The sequence below is a fragment of the Acomys russatus genome, chromosome 15 (assembly GCF_903995435.1).
Source record: "Acomys russatus chromosome 15, mAcoRus1.1, whole genome shotgun sequence".
Taxonomy (NCBI): domain Eukaryota; kingdom Metazoa; phylum Chordata; class Mammalia; order Rodentia; family Muridae; genus Acomys; species Acomys russatus.
The window spans coordinates 48007625-48029085 of NC_067151.1; the positions used below are offsets into that span (position 1 = coordinate 48007625).

The following is a 21461-nucleotide window of genomic DNA, read 5'->3' on the forward strand; positions in this document are numbered from 1 at the left end:
CTTCAGTAAGGTGCAGATTGTCTTATTTAATAAGCACTGGGTTAATTGTGTGACAGCTAAAATAATATTAATAATTATACAATAAATTATCAGATGGACAAGAATTTAATTACATTACCTTTTAAATTATCTTCATTGTCATTGTAAAATTCAGCAACTATTTTTTGAAAATTAAACGTCAATATAACAAGGTTTCTTTTTAAAGGAATGAGATTTGTTACAACAATTCTTGTAAATCAAAATTTGAACATTAAGCCACTAAAAATAACACTTTCAGTTTATAGTTGATCAAAATAATGCTCTGACCTGCCTTAACTAATTACACTTATTCTTTTATAACCTGAGGCATATTTATTTGTCAGATTTTAAGACATGAACCAAAAACCTCCCCGAAATTAAGTGACAGTTAAATGGCGTTGTTCAGTGCTACAGCAATAGTTCCTCATGTATTAACCCCAAAGAGGACTGATGTGATGTGGATTTTAAATTCACAGACACTTAATTCATGAGTACTTTCAATCAAACTTTTGTTTCACCTGTGAATCTGAGTGTTCTTAAACACTTATTACTGCTGTCCATCCTACACAACACTGTGGAGGCAGTGATTATCTGTTCTAGCATTACTGTGCACATGGTTTTGTTGGTGATGGTGGTAGAGGTTTTTTTTTTTTTCTTTCTTTCTTTTTTTTTTTTTGTGGATTGTTGTTGTTTTGTTTGATTGTTTTAAGCTGTAGAATTTTTGCATGGAACATGCTTCATATGACAAGTCATGCTCATGAAATGATGCCTGAAACATGGTCCTTATGCAGGACAGCCAGTTGGCTTGATTCTCAAAAGTACCTGAAGTTCCTTGTATTTGTTGTTAGCCATATTTTACTTTACTATAACATTTTCTAGATTCTACGGATGCTATTTTTATATTCACTCTTGCCTCTATGTATATGAGCAGCCATTTTTGTTTGTTTACTATTTAAAATTTATACCAGACTTATGATAACATATAAAAAAATACTAATATAAACTATAACATAGTGTTTCAAAGTCCAATTCAGTTTTTAAAGATTCTTTCATACAGGTGGTTTTGAAAATACAGAACTGGGTAAAATCAGATGATGTATCTTTTAGGTAAAAGCTGTAATGTAATTTAGGAAAGTAAGATCAAAGCAGTACATAATGAATTCTCAGTGTTTACATTGTGAAAATTAATAAGAACAACTTCTAGTGAGTCAATTCTGAAACTTTAGGTAATATACTAAATGAAGAATGAAAGGAATCGATATTCTCCTCTGGCATTTCGGTCTCTGCTGTTTAAAAGCATTCTTGGTACATGAGGACAGAGCTACTAGTATTTTTGCCTTCACCTATAAGAAAATGAACATTCTATAAAGGGTAAATCTATTAATTAGAGACCCATACAACTCTCTTTCTTGCTAGTGTAATCATTAAATTGATTTTTCCAGTCCATCATGTAATTGCTCCAGCGATGGAATCCTGCTTTCCACTCTTGTTCTGTTTCATCAATATTTCCTGTAAAACATGGAATACATTGCATTAATCTAAAGTTTAATCCCTGTTTACATTACCTGAAACATAATTCTAATTATAGACGCCAAGGTTTTATTTTACATTTTATATTATCAGCTTCTATTACTACTGGAAAAGCGTTTAATAAATTTTTATGCAGTATATTAAACAATGTGACTAAAATATATATAAAGTGAAAGTATAAATTGGATTATGTCAATTTACATTATTTGTTCTTACATTATTTCCCAAGAAGACATGCAGATTGTACTTCTATTAATTAACTATTTATAGTATTACAAAAATTTCATAATACAAAATACACACTGGGGTATTATCTTCAATCCAAGTACTTATATATGTGAATATTTACAAAAATATAAAGAGAGCTTTGCAATTATCATACCATACAGATTTTCCATGTTCTTTTCATGTAATGCTCAGTTACTTACACTGTTGACGTAAATTTAGCATCAAATACTTTCATACTAAAGAAAAACATTTAAAAAGAAAGTATCAAAGCTAGCGTGTTCTGGATAGGAAGCGGCAAACATAAAGCAGCAGTGCCTGAGGAATGAAATGAGTTTGGGGTTGAGAGGCTATAATGCAAAGCAAGAGAACCCTGCATGCAGTGAAAGCTAATCCACCCAGGAATCAACAACCGGGACCTGTCAGACCTCCACTTTAAATTACTAAACAGCTGTGCTTAAGATAGAATTTAAATTCCTTAGCTTGGTGCACAGGACACTTTGTCCTGGGTCCCTGGTTATCTGGCTTTCCTCTCCAGGATGCCTTCCTATTAAGATTCAGTGCAGGTGTCTTCTCTTAAAAGCCTTCCCTGATCCTAGACCATGCCTCTACCAATTCTTTGTCAGGTAACAGGCGTCATTCTTATGCAGAGCTTCAAGGATAGCACTGTTCCTTCCTAGAGCTCTGGGACAGAACATACATTCTGTGAACAGTTATCACATTAACTGAAGAAAATGAGAAGAATGATTATCATATTTCTATCTAATATCTGGTTATACTACCAAAATTATGCAAGTATTTGTTAAATGAATTCTACCTTGGAATAACAACCTAGTATCTAGTGAACCTACCATATGTTGTTGTTTAGAAATCATTTTCATCTCCCCAACTTTTGATATTTTGTGGATAATTGATGGCATGATTTTTTATTTTTTCAATAAAAGTATTTTTACACTTTCTATTAACTGTTTTAAAAATCCAATTTATTTTGAAACAGTACTTCTTTTAGTTTTTAAAATTATAATATAATCACATCTTCTCTTTACCTTTCCTACCTCCAAAACCAACCAAATATCCCACCTTGTCATTTTCAAATCCATGGCCTCTTTTTTGTTAATTGTTATATGCATATATTAATGTCCTTCTACTTGCCACCCAGCCACTCACCAAAGAAAGCAGTCTATGTTAATTTTAGCAAGAATGTTAAATAATATTCTAAAAAGATTGTTAATCCAGTATTACTCATAGCAATATACAGTTTGACAAGATATTAATATCTTCAAATAGATACAAATATATTTATACTAAACAGGAAATAAGCTTTCAAAATTTATTAAGAACCTATGATTAGAAAGGTAGGAATAAAATTGTACTCAGCAAAGTTAACATTGTTCCTATGCAATATGAAAAATAACAAATAATGCAGTTTTATTTTCTAGACAATAATTGCCTAATTTTAAAGTGCCAAATGCATAGAAAATATGAATATTTATAATAGAATTTTCATAAATGAATTCAACTTAAGTCATACTTTTGGCCTGACTATTTCCTAAAAACAGAAATGTTCTCTATAAATAATCTAGCAATTTCCACCTGAATTTCTAAGGATTATTAATTTGACATGAATATAATGTGACTTTAGATACATAAATATGAATAAGCTAAAATATGTATGCATCTTAATATACGACCTATTAATTTGCTAGTAGTAAACAGATATTTTATTTTTAATTTTTGAAAATTATATGCACTGTGTATGGATCTTTGTGGGGGTTTGTGCAAATAAATGGAGTGCAAGTAGAGGACAGAAGAAGGCATTCAATCTGCTAGAGTTTGAGTTACAGGCAGCTGTGAGCTGGCCAAGATGAGTGATGGAAACTTCTTAGGGTCTGCTGCAGGAGCAGCACACACTCTTAGCTGCTGGGCCCTCTCTAAAGCCTTTTCATTTAAATGTTATCCTTTTATTTTTCTATGAGCGATTTAACTACTTTTAAGTTACTTCAAGTGGCACAAATTATTTTGCTAGCTATAAAGCAGGGACTGTTTGCATTATTTGTATGTATTTGGTGGATTATGGACAGATTGGAGACCATAAATGAATACTTTTGTTTGTTTACTGCGTACTTCACAGAAAGAAAAGGAAGAAGAAACGTGGATGGTCGTGGGAAGCTGGTTATATAGAAATTAAAATTTTCCATTCACTTTTTGTTGTCCTTGACTCTTCTCCCATTTGTCTCTCATCTGCAAATAAAATATTCTCTTTTCTATGAAAGTGGTTACTCTTTGTTATCTTAAAAACAAAAAGAGTGAGCAAAGGTCGAGCACAACTTAAATTCTTTTGTTAAGACTGAGGAAAGGGCTTTGCTTTAGGTCCATTGGGCTAGGGAACATGAAATACAACTGAAATTTACATCTCATATTTCTGTGGATATAAATGAAGGCTCAGGGCACCTTGATGAGAACGTTGATTCTGACTCCTAAGTGGCAACCTCATTGTTTTGTCCACACACATCTAGGAATTGGAAAGTAGCTCAGATTTTTAAAATTCTTAGTCTCAATTTATCTTATTTTACTTTTAATAAGAACACTCACTGATCACATAGATGAAGGCTCCACTCTCCCAATCTCAGCATCCTTAAAGGACCCACACTCTTATCTTATCACTCTCAGAGTTAGAATTTCAATACATTAGTTCGGGACACAAACAATCAGCCTACAGTAGACCATGAAAAACAGGTGAGGTGGCTTACGTTTCTGATGGAAATAAAATTAGAGGAAGAACTCAAGTTGACAGACAATGATTTTTGCTACTCTTGATTTAAAATCACCAACTCCATGAAGTGAACAAATGTTCTCTGAAAAGATCCAATTACAATCACTGCCTTACTTTCCTAAGTTTAACCTAAGCTAAGGACAATATCAGAAAATTATAATTCTTTATGTAATAAATTGAAGACTTATTAGTTTTCCTGTCATAATTTTGGTGTTGAATGAGAAGCAAGAGAGAGTCACATTAAAATGTGGTTGGACATTGTGAAGACCCCATGTACTATAACAGGAAATAAAATAGTTAATTTGATTTAATCATAAAGTTAGCTTTGTATACATATTTTTGTTAATAATATTTTGCTAATGAAACTATTATAGCTTTTTTTGTCCACATCCATTTTCCATGGTTTCATTTTTAGTTGTTAGTCTTGCTAACTGATTGGAACAATCAGTAAATGGTCTAAAAGTGACCAAGTTAAAAAATGTCTGAGCTATTCAGTATTTTTTCATTTCCATACATGTGCATATGATGTTTTTCATACGGCCACTGCTGCTTTCCTGATTGCTCTGGGACTCTTCTATCTCCAATTTCCAAGACTGTAATCGTGTTTACATAAGTTTGGGGGATCAAAACTCCAGCCCTCATTTTACTTAGTCAACACTTTAAAACAGACTCTTGTTGGTGGTTGGTCTGGTCTGCACAAATGAGCAGACTCATGTACCCCAAAATGTCTGTAACCTTGCCTAAAACCTTGTTCCTGTTTGACCACTAAAAAGCCAAAACACCTGGGCAGGGGAAATGGGATAGGCGTAGCTTAGATTCATGGGCTTTTGGGAGAGTGACTGGAAGAGATTTAAGGAGACCAGAGGGGGAAGAGTAGGAAGAAGGAAAGGCTGGTACCATGGATTAGGTGGAGGAAGAAGCACATGGAAGCCGTGGATGGAGGATTCGACCTAGATGAAGATAATCAGCAGGTATTTGGGATTATGGAGGGGAGGTAGCTTGATAGAAATTATTAGAAGCAAACGGCATGGGATTTGGGTAGGGTATGGGATACTTGCAACCATATGGGAGGTAGTTTAGGGGATTAATATCTGTCTGCCACAGGTTAACTAATGGTATTTTTAAATATAACAGGTGTCTGTGTTTCATTGATTGCTAGAGTGTTAGGAAATATCACCACAATGATACCTATAGAGAAATTAACAACCAGCAGTAGGTTCTACTTATAAAATAATCACATGGAATCTTTCTCCAGATCCAATACAATGAAATTCAGATGTGCTCTTCTCTAGACTGGGCAAAGAACCATTCTGAGCAGTTATTTAGTTGGTTAAGAAGTCACTCTGTCTAATGTGTTTCTTTATGAGATAATATGAAGCTGCTATATTTTTCATTAAATTTCATCTTTAAAGGAGATTATTGCTATCACTGATGACAAGGAATGGATAATTTCTGTCTCTTTGTAAAAATCAGTATAAGGTAATATGCTGTAATAATCTTACTGAAAATATTTGAAACACACACTGTATACTTTATTTCTTGCAGGTACATGTAATAATGGCCAGGCATGGACGGAAGTATAGCCTAGAAGTGAAGATCTGGAATCCACGTTTTAAACGAGTTTTAAGAATCTCTTAAATTGAGGATGTTTATTGTTCAAAGGTAAACGATGGCTGACATGTTGCTTAGGATGCTTATTGCTTTTCCATGTGAAGTGAAGTAAGCTTTCTTATTTCAATATAGGCCATCAGCAGTAATTCTTTGAAACTTTCTTTTGTTTGTAGAGCTACCCATGGAAAAAAATTAAACCTTAGCTCGAGCCTTACAATATAGTATATGAAACATTAATGATAAAAACATTCACAATTTTAAATCTTGACCAGTGCAGGGTATGGCTTGAATATATATATTTTACAGATAAAATCTTTCCACAATTACTTAGTTAAAAAAAGTCAGAGCATATAACATCAAATTTGGTTAAATGTAAGAATTTTATGTGAATAAGTTGTTCCAAAAACCATTAATTCATTTGCCTTAAACTTTAATATGTGGTGAGAGAGAGAGAGAGAGTGTGTGCTTTTTAAAAGTTAGTGCTGAGAGTCTAATGTCAGGGTCGATACTTACACAGCAAACATTATCCACTGGTTTATCTCCCCAGCCTCATTAAAATATATTTAATTTGAAGACACTGGGAGTGATATTCAGACTATACTACATATCTAATATCTAAATATAAGATTATATTTCAGGATGAACTAAATTTATCCCAAAGCAAATTAGGGCATTTTACAAAGTTTTGCTTATGTTATAAAGATGTCCATCATTTTTAGAAGCAGCTGCAGCTGACCCAAACTGAAGTTTTGTGACAGAAAATTTTTTTTCACATAGAGATTTTTGTATCCAACTTTAAAAATCGCTAGTATTGCAATCATGGCTCATCAATAAATAAATCATCATAGAATCCTTGTACTTGAACAATAGCTCTGCTGCCTTCTAATAAACATATCATTTCAATTCATCTTCTCACTCCCTCCTTAATTTTTCTTCAAAGTAGAAACCAACCCTCTCACTTAAGCAGATTTCATGTAGAGGTTAGACTATTTCGTTTGTGGTATGTTCAATGGTATCTGTTTTGGTTTCTTGGCAGATTGAGTTACCTCATTGTTACTCACAGCCGGAGGACACAAGGACAGCACTGTTGCTCTGCCAAAGGACACAGAGACCCATCTCTGGATATGTATTATGTCACAGAACACTTAGTCATCTCAGAGCACAGATATATTATTAACCTCTTTCAAACAGATGAGAGTACACAATTAGAAGTTTGGTGATCAATGTCCAATAATCAAAGGGCATATTAAACAACCTAACACATCTCTGATAAGCTTAGCTTTTTTCTAAAGCTAATGCAAGTTCTCTGAAAAAGAAACCAACAATGTACATTAATGTTTGATGACTAAATGACAATTAAAGAAGCAGCCAGCCATGTGATGGCTAGTTGAAACCGGTCACTATTTTTTATTTAATTAAAATTATGCTCTAGTTTAATATAAAGAAAATACATTTAAATTATGAGCAAACACCATATGATTGTCAAAGTAACATTAAAACATTATTCCATAAGTATTCAGGTTTGATCATGAATATAAATTACTTCTCACTAAAGAAAATATATTAAAGTGGCCAAATAAATTGAATAATTAAAAACTAAAATTGACACTGTTCCCTTTAGTAATTCATTAATAAATGTTCTTTAGATATCCATGAAAACATTACATTAAAATTAATTTAAAAATTCTTGATAAAATGGGTACAAATTCAACAAAATATTAAATTTACCAATCATAAAGCATTAGTAGACACTGAAGAACAAAAGTAGCACTCTGTTAATAATTTCTGAAGATAATTACTAAAGTAGCCTGAAATATACCTAGTTGATAAACCTTATTACTGATATAAATGCTAAATAGTTTTATAAGGTTAAAATTAGTAATTATACTTATAAAATTAAGACAAACACATTTGAGAAAGTGCATATTATTTTCTTTGTGGATGGGTACTAGTGTTTATATAAGCACACACTCTACTTTTTTAGATAGATTCTCTCACTGAACCTGGAGCTCACTGAGTAGATTAGCTGCCATCATCCTCATAGTGTCCTCCTGCCTTGGCCTCCCAGCACTGGATTCCAGGTATGTGCTTTGACTACAGTCTCAGTGATGTTGGCAACAAAACTCAAGGTCTCATGTTTACACAGTAAGCACTTTTGAGCTAAGTTGTCCTCCTAAGCCCATTATATTTCTTTTAATTTTGAAAGTATGTTTACAGACTGTATGTTATGATTAAAGTTTTGTCTTCCCATTTCTCTACTCATCCAAACTCTCTCTCTCTCTCTCTCTCTCTCTCTCTCTCTCTCTCTCTCTCTCTCTCTCTCTCTCTCCCGGCCTCCCTGTATCTCTCTCTCAAATTATCACTTAAAGTATTTTGGGTTAAGATCAAGTGAAGAATGTCTCAAGCTTGAGTAGTCTATTTTTCCATAATTTTGTATAACCCACAATCTACTAAATAAGCAAATGGAGAAAAGAACATACCTGTCATTTCCAAGACTTTTGGAAAAAATATTTTCCAGAATTGGCATTGTGGAGCACGAAATTTAGAGTTTACTCTTGGCTTTTCTGTGTTCAAGGTGAGGTATTTTTGTTCAGCATTTGTGAAGGCAGGCCATACTGTGCTGTTGCTCTGGGTCCCATTGGGATGTCTAGATAATCAAATAGAGACATAGTTCATATGAAATCATTGTTGGATAAAATATTGTTCTCTGAAACTGCTAATAAAATACCAGCAGTCAGAAAACACTGCATTTTGATCACAGCAAGAATAAATAAACTAGACTTCAGAATGCAAAGCATGAATGAGCTTCCTCTTTAGTATCCTGACCTCTATGTTAAAGAAAACTGTAGGATCTGAAATTCAACGCATTATTTCTGTGTAACATAGGAAAATACTTTAACACACACACACACACACATATATATATATCTTGATTCACACTTTAACACACTCAAAAAAGGCAATATTACTTTTATTCAATTATCTTTCCCTACCTTAGACTTAAACTCAATGTTTATTGCCTCTTCAACATTCTGCTAATTTTTATCACTAGGGTCTGGACTTGGCACTATTCATTTCCTTATTATGCAATGAATTTACTGTTTTAGGAATGTGACATGTCTCATTTTTAAATCCTCTTATTGCTCTTTTGTTTTATTCCTTTAAAAAATCTCTATAAGGCCAGCAAAATGTCTCTGCAGGGAAAGGCATGTGATCCCAAGTCAGATAACTTTAGTTTGATCCTAGAGACCATCATGGTTAAAGGAGAAAACTTATTCCTGAAAGCTGTTCTTTCACTTACACATGTATTAGGTATGGTATATACATACATACCTACATACATATATACATACATACATACTTACAAAAATACATACATATATACATACACACCTGCATGCATACAAACACATTAGATAAATAAATAGATAAATAAATAAATTTGCAATCAAAATATCAATAATTCCTAATTGAGTTTAGACCAAAGTTAAAGAACATGACATAAGAATATTTTTAATATTGTCAATTATTTGAACAATTTAATATGAATGAGAACTCTTCTCATTAATATTCATCTTTGTTTCCTTTAAAAAATAGCAAATAAGAACAACTACAGAAATAATGAGCCAGTTATGCAACCTACACTACTATTAGGTCTAATGGAGAAAAGAATTGTCAGATTTTAAAAGAGAGCATCCAAAGAATGGGATTTTTAGGTAAAATAAGGAAGGAAAATAAGGAACTGAACACAAAAGACATTTGAAAAAGCAAGAGAGGAAACAGAGTTAGTAAAAATGTGAGCAACGAATCTGCTACTTAGTCCAAATAATGATAAAGTGTCTTCAAAACTAAGAGCCAAGAAGCTAGTTTAGAGTTAGCATATTAGTGTTGTCACATTTATATCTGACAACAGAAGAACAGTGGGATTTTACTTGTAGGAATTTACTGTTCTCCAAGGGAGTTGAAGTCTCTTTTATAATGTGGTACTTAGAAAACTATGTAGGCCTAGAAGGTAAATATTGATATTTCTATAATGAAGAGAGGTTTGAAGTGATGGAAATAAGAAATCCATTCTATTCTCTTAGGTTTTTTTCTTATCCAAAATAAAAGAAGAAAAACACTAGTTGAACTTTCTACATACTTAGTATGAAAAACTTCATTACTCATGTGGGATTTGTAGAATTATTAGATAGACATTTGCTAGAAGTGTTAGATACAAAATTTTGAGGTTGAGAGGGAACTCTAAAATGAAGAAAGTTTGGAAGAAAAAGCTGGTGTTCATCCAAAACAGCTATCTAGAGGCAGATTTTGCCAAGCGCTTGTGTTGAACAAGCACCATAAATTCACATTTCATCAAAGGCCCAGGCATACTCAAGCATGAATTTAGGTGCTTTAGCAATAAATAGCTTCCTGATGGACTAGTTGATTTTATGAAGGCATTGGATGATTTAGTAAGGATTATTAATAACCAGAGCTATTTAAGTTAAACCATTACCATCCTAGAATTGAAACTTCCAGCTTTAGGGTATTTTTTGAAGGAGGTCAAGAGGAAAATGTGGCCTGATCACAGATGGCACACTGCCTGGGAGAATCATGGAGTCCTTTACCTTTCTTTAAAAGCTGTCCACACTAACAGGTCCAGCTGCTGGAGGCTGGGTAGTAAATGAAGGGAACCATTGATGTGATACAGAACAGCAGTTTTGAAGTTGCTAAACTACCCACTCTTCTTCTAATTCCCCTCTAATTAACTTATGACAGTGTTTTAACAGCACACTCATTCTGGGCTCCTGCAAGGTGGCTATAACAGAGCCGACATTTTCTTGAGTTCAAAGGCAGAGCACTAATAGCAGCATCAGTGTGCATTTAGCAAACTATGCCCTTTAAAATGACTTATGATGCCCCACATTAGAACTTGGGGGTAATAAATTTTCTCTGCTCATGGATGCAGATATGGTTTTCAAAAACATGACTGAAGCAGCTATTCAAGTGACAGAACATTTTACTCTGTAATTTGAACAAATCTCCCAAGAATTGAAACTTGAAAAGAGATACAATTGTCTTCCTGCCCATACCAATTAAAAACTTGTGAAATGCAGTGTATTTCCCAGAAACGTGATTCTAAAACAGGATGTAATTCAGAACTCACTTATAAGATACATTTGAACATCTTGAGTTTGCTATTTCTATAAAACATTTTCTACTTTTGTCACAAAATAAAGACTTGAAAATGATCATAACAAAATATTTCAAGAAGCAGTAGACTATCCTTTATTCTTATTACCAGGTCTTTTTCACTCTGAGACATAGAAAATGCTCATCTATTCTAATTTCTCTCTTATGTAGGTGTCAAAAGTTATGAGGCATAGCTCATTTAACCATTTGAAGAGATTATTTTTATACCTATAGTTCAAAATCATTCCCTGCCTATTATAAATACCTGGACAGGCAGTTCAGAATTTATTTCATGGAATAGGTTAAAAAATTATAAGTGCTGTTGTTGGGTATCTTGGTTAGAAATAGTAAACATTTAGTTTCATCTGTCAGTTTTTATGCATAACACAACCGTAATCTTGCTTATGTTAACAGAAGAATTAAGATACATAAATTATGGGGAAGAAAAATGTCTCTGTCAGTGAAATATCAGATACACAAAAAGGACAAGCTGCATTTGGATCCTTATTCTCCATGAAAAAAACCAGCTGTGGCAGCTCTTCTGTAACTTCCCCTACAGAGGCAAAGGACAGATTCCTGGTGCTTGCTGTCCAGAGTCTAGCTGAATTAATAAACTTCAGGTTCAAGAAGAAAGCAGGTCTCAAAACAACGTGGAAAGTGACTGCTAAAGACACCCAATGCACGTTCGCACATGTGCACATACACATACTTAACACACACACACACACACACACACACACACACACACACACACACACACACACCACACACAAGGAATTCAGAGAACTAATTGATAGCATATATACAATTACATTAGGTAGATTATTTCAAAAAGAAAATGTGCTTTATGATCTAGAAAAATGAATCATGTTCATTAGTTATAAATTTAAGTACAACCTGAAATAATTGAGGAAGATTACCTCAGGTTGATTGCCTAGATATGAGAGGATCCAGCCAGAAAGTGAACAGTACTATTACCTTGTTGTGCCCTGGACATTATAGTAAGAAAAATAATTAGTTGGGGGTGTCAAGAAATTTTAATTAAGCAACATGGCTGCTCTGTCAGGGGAATCCCATCTAAAGACTGTCTAGATCTGTGTGATCCAGCTGGAATGACACACGTTTAATCACTCTGGATGGAACATTTAATACTTGGAATGCTTAATATACAACTTTAATCCCAAACAATGAAGGTAAAGTTTATTTGTCGAAGGAATTACTCATCTTTGAAAGTGATGCTAAATAGAGGGTCATTCAAAGTGACAAATCAGAAAAGATCTGACAGAATTAGCCAGATATAGGATATACCCAACTCTCAGAAGAACAGACAGAAAAGAAAAGCTATTTAAGACCAGGACAGTAGAGTAGAGAGAGTAGAGAGAAAGGAAGTATGGTAGAGAGAGAGAAAGGAAGACAATAAAGTAGACTAGAGTACAGTAGAGAATTCAGTAGAGAAGACAGTACAGTAGATGAAGGAGCAGAGTTGAGTACAGTAAAAGGTTCAGTGGAAAAGGCAGTACAGCAGAGTTGAGTTCAGAAGAATATAGGATGTTTGGTGCATCTCAGTTTATGCTGTTCAGAAGCAGAGCAATTCAGAAGCTAAAAGAAGACAGTCTGATGAGATTTGAAACAGAATAACTGAGCTGAACAAGCCAGCAAGTGTTCAGAAAGAACCAGAAAGGGTGAGCATATTCAGCAGGAAGCCTCCAAAATGACTAATTACAACAGACAAATAAAAGTTACTATTACATTGAAGACTAAGCATGCAGGAGTTTATTTCTTGCTAATTTTGACCTTGTGCATGATGGTATCAGCTGTGTCAAACTTCCACCAAGGTAACTCCACCTTGATTTGGAAGCTAAAATAAAGCTTTTATTCTATGAGTTGCTTTTTGTCAGAATATTTTGTCAAAGTAACTAAAATTAACCTATGACTGTTAGATGTGGAATCACTATATCTTCTCTTTTTATAGAAGAATGGATAAAATAAATATGCTATATTCATGCAAAGGAATACTATCTTAACACTAAAAGAAGGACATGCTATACCTTGTGAAAAATGGGGGAAATTGAAGAGATTATATTAAGTAAAATCACTCAGACACAGAAAAGCTAAGTGTGTTATAGTCTCTCTTGCTTGGGAATTCTAAAATATTCTTATGTAAATACAGCTATCATCACTAAGGGGTTAGATGAGTAGTGGTGTGTAATTAGAGGAATGTCAGAAAATAAATAAGTAGAAGAGTAAGAGTGAGCACCAAGCTCTGCTCTCTACAGTGAGGCAAGATACTGATTGTGCACACACTACAGATGGTGTGAATATCTATAAGGAAGGGTTTTCAGGATGTCACATACAATGGAACAGTAAGGAGATATCGTGTTGAATACACTAATTGATCACTATACATTGTACACATGTATTAAATAATAACAACGTACATCTTATATATAGCCAACTATTACATATTAGCGTTTGGTTTAAAAAGGTGGAATGATAGTGCCACCTATTTAACCATTTTTATGCATTTCATGAATTTTATATGGTACCCAAGAGTATGGATAACTGAAACGATGCATTAAGAAATCAAATAGAAGCTAGAATTTACATGCTGTGATCACTTGATCAAAAGTTAGTTTAACATTTAAATCTGATACCAAAATGGAGATGGGATGTACACAATTTTAGTGATTATTCTTTATTGCTGACAGAACCTCTACATTCCACGTAATTTATACTGTATTTAGTATAGTGTTTACCTAGAAGAACGAAAATTGTACGTCCATGTGTTGATTTGAACAACCCCTATATTTAGAAATGAACATCTTACCGTTTGCACAGTATGTTTTTCTCAGATCACTTTTCAAGTCCTTCCACCCCATTTTATCAGGGAAGCCTTCCCTAATATTTGCACCAACGCAGTCACCATTATCACTTCATATAGTTTTGTTTTATGCTCTTCAATTTCCCTCCCTACTTCTACTCGTCCTCCACTGTCACTTCTACAGGTTCTGTCCCTTTTTTCCCTTTATCTCCCTCCTTGCTTCCCTCTGTTCCTCTTTTTTATTTTCCATTGAAGTCTAAGACCCATGAAAACTATAATTTGATTGTCCTATTGCCAGAAGGAAACTATGCCTGTATCATATGGTAGGAAGAAGTAAAACCAGGTCATTGGTGAGAAAATTATCATAAAGTATTTTTTTAATTTACCTAGTTGAACAGAGTTAAAGTGTTAATGATCTACAAACAGAAATATATTCCAAAAATAATAATTTATTGACCTTTAGAAAGGGTCATATTAGAGGTCAGATAATGAAGAATTCTATTTCAAATATGTGTATATTATATAAATAATATATATTTACTGTTGCTGCGTATATTAAAATGTGCTTCATGTCTTTATTATTTTTCCCATGATAATTTCACTTTTAAATAAAAATAATTTATAACAGAATATAAAGTATGTGTAAAGTCTCACCTTTACAAAGTGATATATAAAATGTGGTGCCATCAGGAATAATTAGGAGCTAATTGAACAAAGTGAGCATGAGAAAATAAAGCATTCATTTCTTGACTAGCGGAGTTGCAAGCTAAAGAAAGTGTTCACACATTATTTCTGTTATTTTGACATATTTATATAATGAACAGGCAAAACAATTTTCACATAAACAAACTCAAGCTCAGTCTTTACACAAATGATAAAAATAAAGACATGACATAGTCCACTTCAGGAAGACAGAAGACATCAGTCCTGTTTACTTTCTAGAGCTGTACCTGAGTTAGACAACTGAAGAAGCAAAGATGTAGCTTTTATGCAGATATAAGTAAGTATATACCATTTGATTCTTTCTGCTTCTGGGTTAACTCACTCATTATGATCATTTCTAGCTCAATCCATTTATCCACAAATTTCGGGAATTCCTTGTTTTTAATAGCCGAGTAGTATTCCGTAGTGTATATGTACCACAGTTTCTTTATCCATTCTTCTACTGAGGGACACTTAGGCTGTTTCCATGTTCTGGCTATTATGAATAAGGCTGCTATGAACATGGTTGAGCAAATTTTCTTGTTGTGTGCTGGCGCATCTTCTGGGTATATTCCAAGGAGTGGAATAGCTGGGTCTTGAGGAAGCCCTATTCCCATTTTTCTGAGATAGCACCAGATAGATTTCCAAAGTGGCTGTACTAGTTTGCATTCCCACCAGCAATGCAGGTTGCCAAGAAGAGACTTGATACCCTCAGGTAATCCCCCTCAGGAACAGTCATAGGGGAGGGGAATGAGGGGAAAATGGGAGGGAGGGAAGAATGGGAGGATACAAGGGATGGGATAAATATTGAGATGTAACAAGAATAAATTAATAAAATAATTTTAAAAAGAAAAAAGAAAAGAAAAGAAAAGAAAAAAAAGATGTAGCTGAATTCATCATCTTGTAGGTTTCAGCTTATGACCAACTGCCCCCATTGCCATGAGACTGCCCAGTGGTAGAACATCACTGTGTTGGAATTGCGCAGAGTATATGATCATGGGGACCGTGAAGCAAAGGGAGTATGGACCAGGAGCAAGATTTGGTGTCCCATGTTTCCTCCAGTGTTTATTCCTTTTAATCCCTTTCCGCAAATGCAGTTTCTTGTTAAGTCATGAATGGACTAATCCACAACGGAGTCCAGAATCCTCCTTGACCAATCCCAACCTCAAAGCTTATGAGGTAGCAACATGGGAACCTTAGGGAAGCATTTCTGGTGTAACTCACAACATAAGTGAAACAGAAAAAGATAAACCACAGGAAGGAGAAAAGCAGATAAAACAAAAGAAATAAAAATAAGGTTTCTTCCAAGTTCACCTACCGTGCCTCATTTTTCATAAACAAAATTCTTTAGGGGAATTCTGGTCATCAAATAGACTTTAAATTTTTCCTAGGATAATTTTCAGTTATTGTGGTATCTTGATAAATTTGACAAAGTATTAATATTGATTTTACATACTTGTGTTCTAAGATTTTTTAGTCCTTAAAATATATCAAAATGGCATTTATAAATTTAATGAATTGATTGTAACATTTATTCTAATACATACTCAACTAGAAAAAGCTTACCATCACCAAATTCTTTATTAAACATTTTTTACATATACATTTATTACAAATATATACAATAAACTACTACAGCAAGAAGAACAATGAAACAATCAGGAATTATATAACTGCAACAATCTTAGTGTTTTGGCTATTTGTATTTGGCAGCCTTGAAGAAAACATCTTTCCTATTTTGGTGCATCTTAAATTTGGAATGTAAATCAATATCTATATCTCATCATTATCAACTAAAAACATCTATCTAGACCTAAAAACATCTTATCCCCTAAACAACTAAGCTTAACTTTAAAACCAAACTATGTGGTCTTCAACCCCATAGGACATTTTGTTTTAATTTGTAAAACAAAATGACAATTGGGATGGTTAACAATTGTTATAACTATTGTACAAACATGAATACAAATGCTTGAATTTTTAGTAAACATGTTTGAGCTATTGAGAGCTGACATTTTCATCTTCAATAGACACGCTACTCTATAGCAAATTATCGGTCACTCAACTCACTTTAAACAAAACAGATTCATTGGTAGTGGACTTCTATCAGGTGCTATTACAATCAACCAACAGAGGCTTGCAGCATAAAATTGTTTTCTCAGGTAGAATTAAAAAACTGCGTAAAATATTTCTGAGCTTTGGATTAGGTAAGAGTTGAACTAAGTTGCTTGCGTAGTTGAGGATGAAAATTTTTATCATAAAATATTATAAATTTTATGTCTTTTCTTAGTATTGTATTACCAAACCACATTTATTTTTATCTGTTCCTTTTTTATTTATTATAATTTATTCACATTACATCCTGATTGTTATCTCTTATCATCCTGTTCCAAATGCTCCTAACCCCTCTCTCTCTTCTGCCCTATTCCCCACTCCTAGACCTCTGATGGGGGCCCCTCCTTCCCCACTGTCTGGCCACAGCCTATTAGGTCTCATCAGAATAGCCTCCATCCCCTTCCTCTGTGTGCCCACAAAGGCATCTTGCCAAGGGGCAATGACCATATCATGGGCACAAGAGTGCACATCAGAGGTTCCGCCAAAGTCTTCCTTGTCCCCATGTGGAGAATCAGCTGTCCATTCACTACATTTGAACATTGGGTCTTGTATCTCAGCATGCATTGTCCTTGGTTATGTAGCCCCCACTAGGTCCAATCTGGAGGCATTGATGACCTCCCTGTGGAGCACCTGCTCCCTCCTGGAATTTCCATTCCCCAACTCTTCCCTACCACTCTCAGCACTCTGTCCAGAGTCCAGCTTCGAGTTCCAGTATCTGTCCCCACGATCTGACCCTCACACTGTGTGGGGTCTCTCAGTGAAGATCTATTTTGGGGTAATGTCTACATATAAGTGAGTATATCACATGCATGTCTTTCTGGTTCTTGGTTACCTCAATCAAGATGATTGTTTCTAGTTCCATCCATTTGCCTGCAAATTGCATGATATCCTTGGTTTTAGTACCTAAATAGTATTCCATTGTGTAAATGTACTATCATTCCTTTATCCATTCTTCAGTTTAGAGACATCTAAGTTGTTTCCAGATTCTGGCTCTTAAAAAAATGCTGCTGTGAACATAGTTGAGCAAATGTTCTTGTTGAATGGTGAAGCATCTTTCAAGTATATGCCCATAAGTGGTATAGCTGGGTCTTGGAGTAGCACTACTCCAAATTTTCTGAGAAAGCACCAGATTAATTTCCAAAGTTGTTGTATAATTTTTCATACCCAGCAGCAATGAGGGAGTGTTTCCTTTTGTCCACATCCTCACCAGCATGTGCTGTCATGTGAAATTTTTTATCTTAGCTATTCTCGTAAGTGTAAGATAGAATCTCAAAGTTGTTTTGATTTGCATTTTCCTGATGGCTAAGGCCATTGAATGTTTCCTTAGGTGTTTTTTAGCCATTTGATATTCCTCTGTTCAGAATTCTCTGTTTTTCTCTGTACCCCATTTTAAAATTGGATTATTTGGTTTGATGGTGTTTAACTTCTTAAGGTCTTTATATATTTGGATATTAGCTCTCTGTCAGATGTAGGGTTGGTGAAGGTCTTATCTCAATCTGTAGGCTGTCACTTTCTTCTGTTGACAATGTCCTTTGTCTTACAGAGGCTTTTCAGTTTTATGAGGTCCCATTGATTAATTGTTGATTTTAGAGCCTATGCTATTGTTGTTATGTTCAGGAACTGTCTCCTGTACCAATGAGTTCAAGGCTCTTCCTCGCTTTTTCTTCTAACATATTTAATGTGTCTAGTTTTATTTTGATGTTTTTAATCCACTGGGGCTTGATCTTTGTGCAGGGTGATGAATATGGATCTATTTGCATTTTTCTACATTTAGACATTCAGTTAGACCAGCACCATTTGTTGAAGATGCTATCTTCTTTTTCATTGTATGGTTTTCACTTCTTTTCCAAACTCAAGTGTCCATAGGTATGTGGATGTATTTCTGAGTCTTCAATTCGATTGCATTTATCAACCAGCCTATTTCTATGACAGGACCATCCCATTTTTATTCCTGTTGCTGTATAGTACAATTTGAAATCAGCGATGGATATTCCTCCAGAAAAACTTTTAATGTACAGGACTGTTTTAGCTATTCTGGATTTTTTGTTTTTCCATACAAATTGGAAATTGATCTTTCATGGTCTATAAAAAATGTGTAGGTATTTTGATAGAGATTGCATAGAATCTGTAGATTGCTTCTGGTAAGATGGCCATTTTTACTATATTGATTCTCTTAATCCACGAGCATGGGAGATCTTCCATCTTCTGATATCTTCTTCAGTTTCCTTCTTCATAGACTTGAACTTTTTTATATAATTCTTTCACTTGCTTACCAATAAATCTTTTACAGCACAACTTATAAAAATGAACCCATAATCAAATTGCATATAGTTGAGGCATGATCCCCCACATTTTAGTCCATAGTAGTGTCCTAGGCTTAAAAAATTTCATATTCTTAACTTCATGACATTCCACAGATTTAATTTAAAGCATGTACAGCGATTCAAATATAGTTTTATACATACACGTATATACAAATGCTTAGTCTGTTCATACTGCCCTGGCAACTTGCAGTGAAGCAAGTGGGTTATAAACAGCAAAACTTCTTTGTCACTAATCTGAACCCTAGAAAGTCCCAGATCAAGGGACTGTCAGAAAAGCTGTCTTACAAGGGTGTACAATCTGGTTGGTATTCATTTTTCTGCTCTTTTCTCCCGTGGCAGATAAGGCAAGGTAGCAAAGAAAATCAATTCGATTCCTGAGAAGTTGGGCTACAGTGCCTAGCACAATTTCTTGTGGGGTTAGATTCCCACACATGAGATTTTTAAGACTCATTGTGGTTAGATGTGGAGAAAAAAAACCTTCACTATATAATAAGTAAAATGTGCAATCATACACTGCAGAATAAATTTCTAGATGTGCTTATTCTGAACCTAAATTAGACACAGAGATAAAAAATATTCTATAAATTTTAATTAACCTTATATCAAATTATTCTAGCACTAGGTAATAATGTTTAATAAAATAAATAAGAATTATGTTTTGAGTTGTAGAGCAAATCATATCTTATTTACTGTGTATGCTCAGTGTCTATAGCATGCCTACGCAAAATATCAATCTATCAAAGGCTTTTTGCCCTTAGAACTGAGTGAATCATCTGCAAAACTTTGGCTATAATTTTGGTATACTCAGCATCATTTACAAAATATAATATATTATTAGAAAAATTAAAGTGAAAGATACCGTCATTTTCCATGTTTGAATGATCATTTAGAAATACTATTATTCGAATGTTAATTAAAACAATATGGATTTCTCAAATAATATATTACTATCTCCTTTATTTATGTTATATAGTACACTCTGTCCTATGTCATATGTGTTTTAATCTTGTTCATTCTTTTAAACAATTTTACTTACATTTAGTTATCTATTTATTCTTTCATTAATTATTTTTGTGTATTAGGTCAGTGTGTTGATACTGGAGGATAACTCTCTCTTTCCTGCCACTTTACTCTGGGGATGCACTCATTCTGTTAGATTTTGCTACAGGTGCCTTTCTTGTCTAAGCCATCTCGTCTCACTAGCTCTTTTTTTAATTAATTAATTTATTTATTCATATTATATTCCAATCATACCTTCCCTCCCTCTTCCTGCAATCCCCTTACCCTATTCATCAGAAAAGGGAAGACCTCACCACCACCACAGCTCATCAAGTTCCATCAGAATTGAGCATATCCTTTTCCCCCTTTGGCCTGGAGAAGCAGCTTCACCAGGGGGAAGTCATCAAATAGAGGGCAACTGAGTCCATGTCAGAGACAGCCCCTGCTCCCCTTACTAGGGGACCCACATGAATACTTAGCTGCCTATCTGCTACCTCTGTGTCCTCTTAGGTCCACTCTATACATGGTTCTTGGTTGGTGCTTCATTCTCTGCAAGATGCTATGGGCTCTCTTTTGTTGCCTCTGTTGGTCTTCTTGTGGAGCTCCAGTCACCTCCAGGTCCTTCTATCCATCCTACCATTTTTCCACAAGACTCCCTATGTATTGCCCAATGTTTGGCTGTGAGTATCCACAACTGTTTGGATCCACTGTTGGATGTAGCCTCTCAGAGGACAGCTATGCTAGCTTCCTATCTGTCAGGATAGCAGAATATCATTAATAGTGTCAAGAGTTGGTTCTGTCCCATGGGTTGGTCTCAGGTTGGGCCAGACATTGGCTGGGCATTCCCTCAGTCTCTGCTCTATTTTTATTTCTGCACATCTTATAGGCAAGGTAAATATGGGGTCAGGTTTTGTGGGTGGGGTGATGTTCCCCTCCATCCACTAAGAATCCTGTCTAGTTAAAGGGTGTTCTCTTCAGTCTCCATGACCCCTGCCACTAGGAGTCTCAGGTAGAGTCACCCTCATTTCTCTGTCTCCTACCCTGTCTCCAGGTAGGGTCTCCAGGTTATCACAGAAAGGCCTCCATCCATGATTTCTCTTCTTTTTGCAGACCCTCTGTTCTCCCACACCTGCTCTCCCCAGGTCTGACCTCCACCATCACTTCCCTCTAC

General features: G+C 34.6%; 1 protein-coding gene across 1 annotated transcript in view; it reads right to left on the bottom strand.

The window, feature by feature from the left end:
* Positions 1–1047: 1047 nt before the first annotated feature.
* Bche (butyrylcholinesterase) overlaps positions 1048–21461 on the bottom strand; it is a 64810-nt gene continuing 44396 nt past the window's right edge. Inside the window, exons 3-4 of the mRNA XM_051157302.1 lie at positions 8638–8804; positions 1048–1527 (exon numbers count right to left, since the gene is read on the bottom strand). Coding sequence (XP_051013259.1) covers positions 1403–1527; positions 8638–8804 — 292 coding nt within the window. The 3' untranslated portion in view covers positions 1048–1402. The remainder of the gene's footprint in view (positions 1528–8637; positions 8805–21461) is intronic.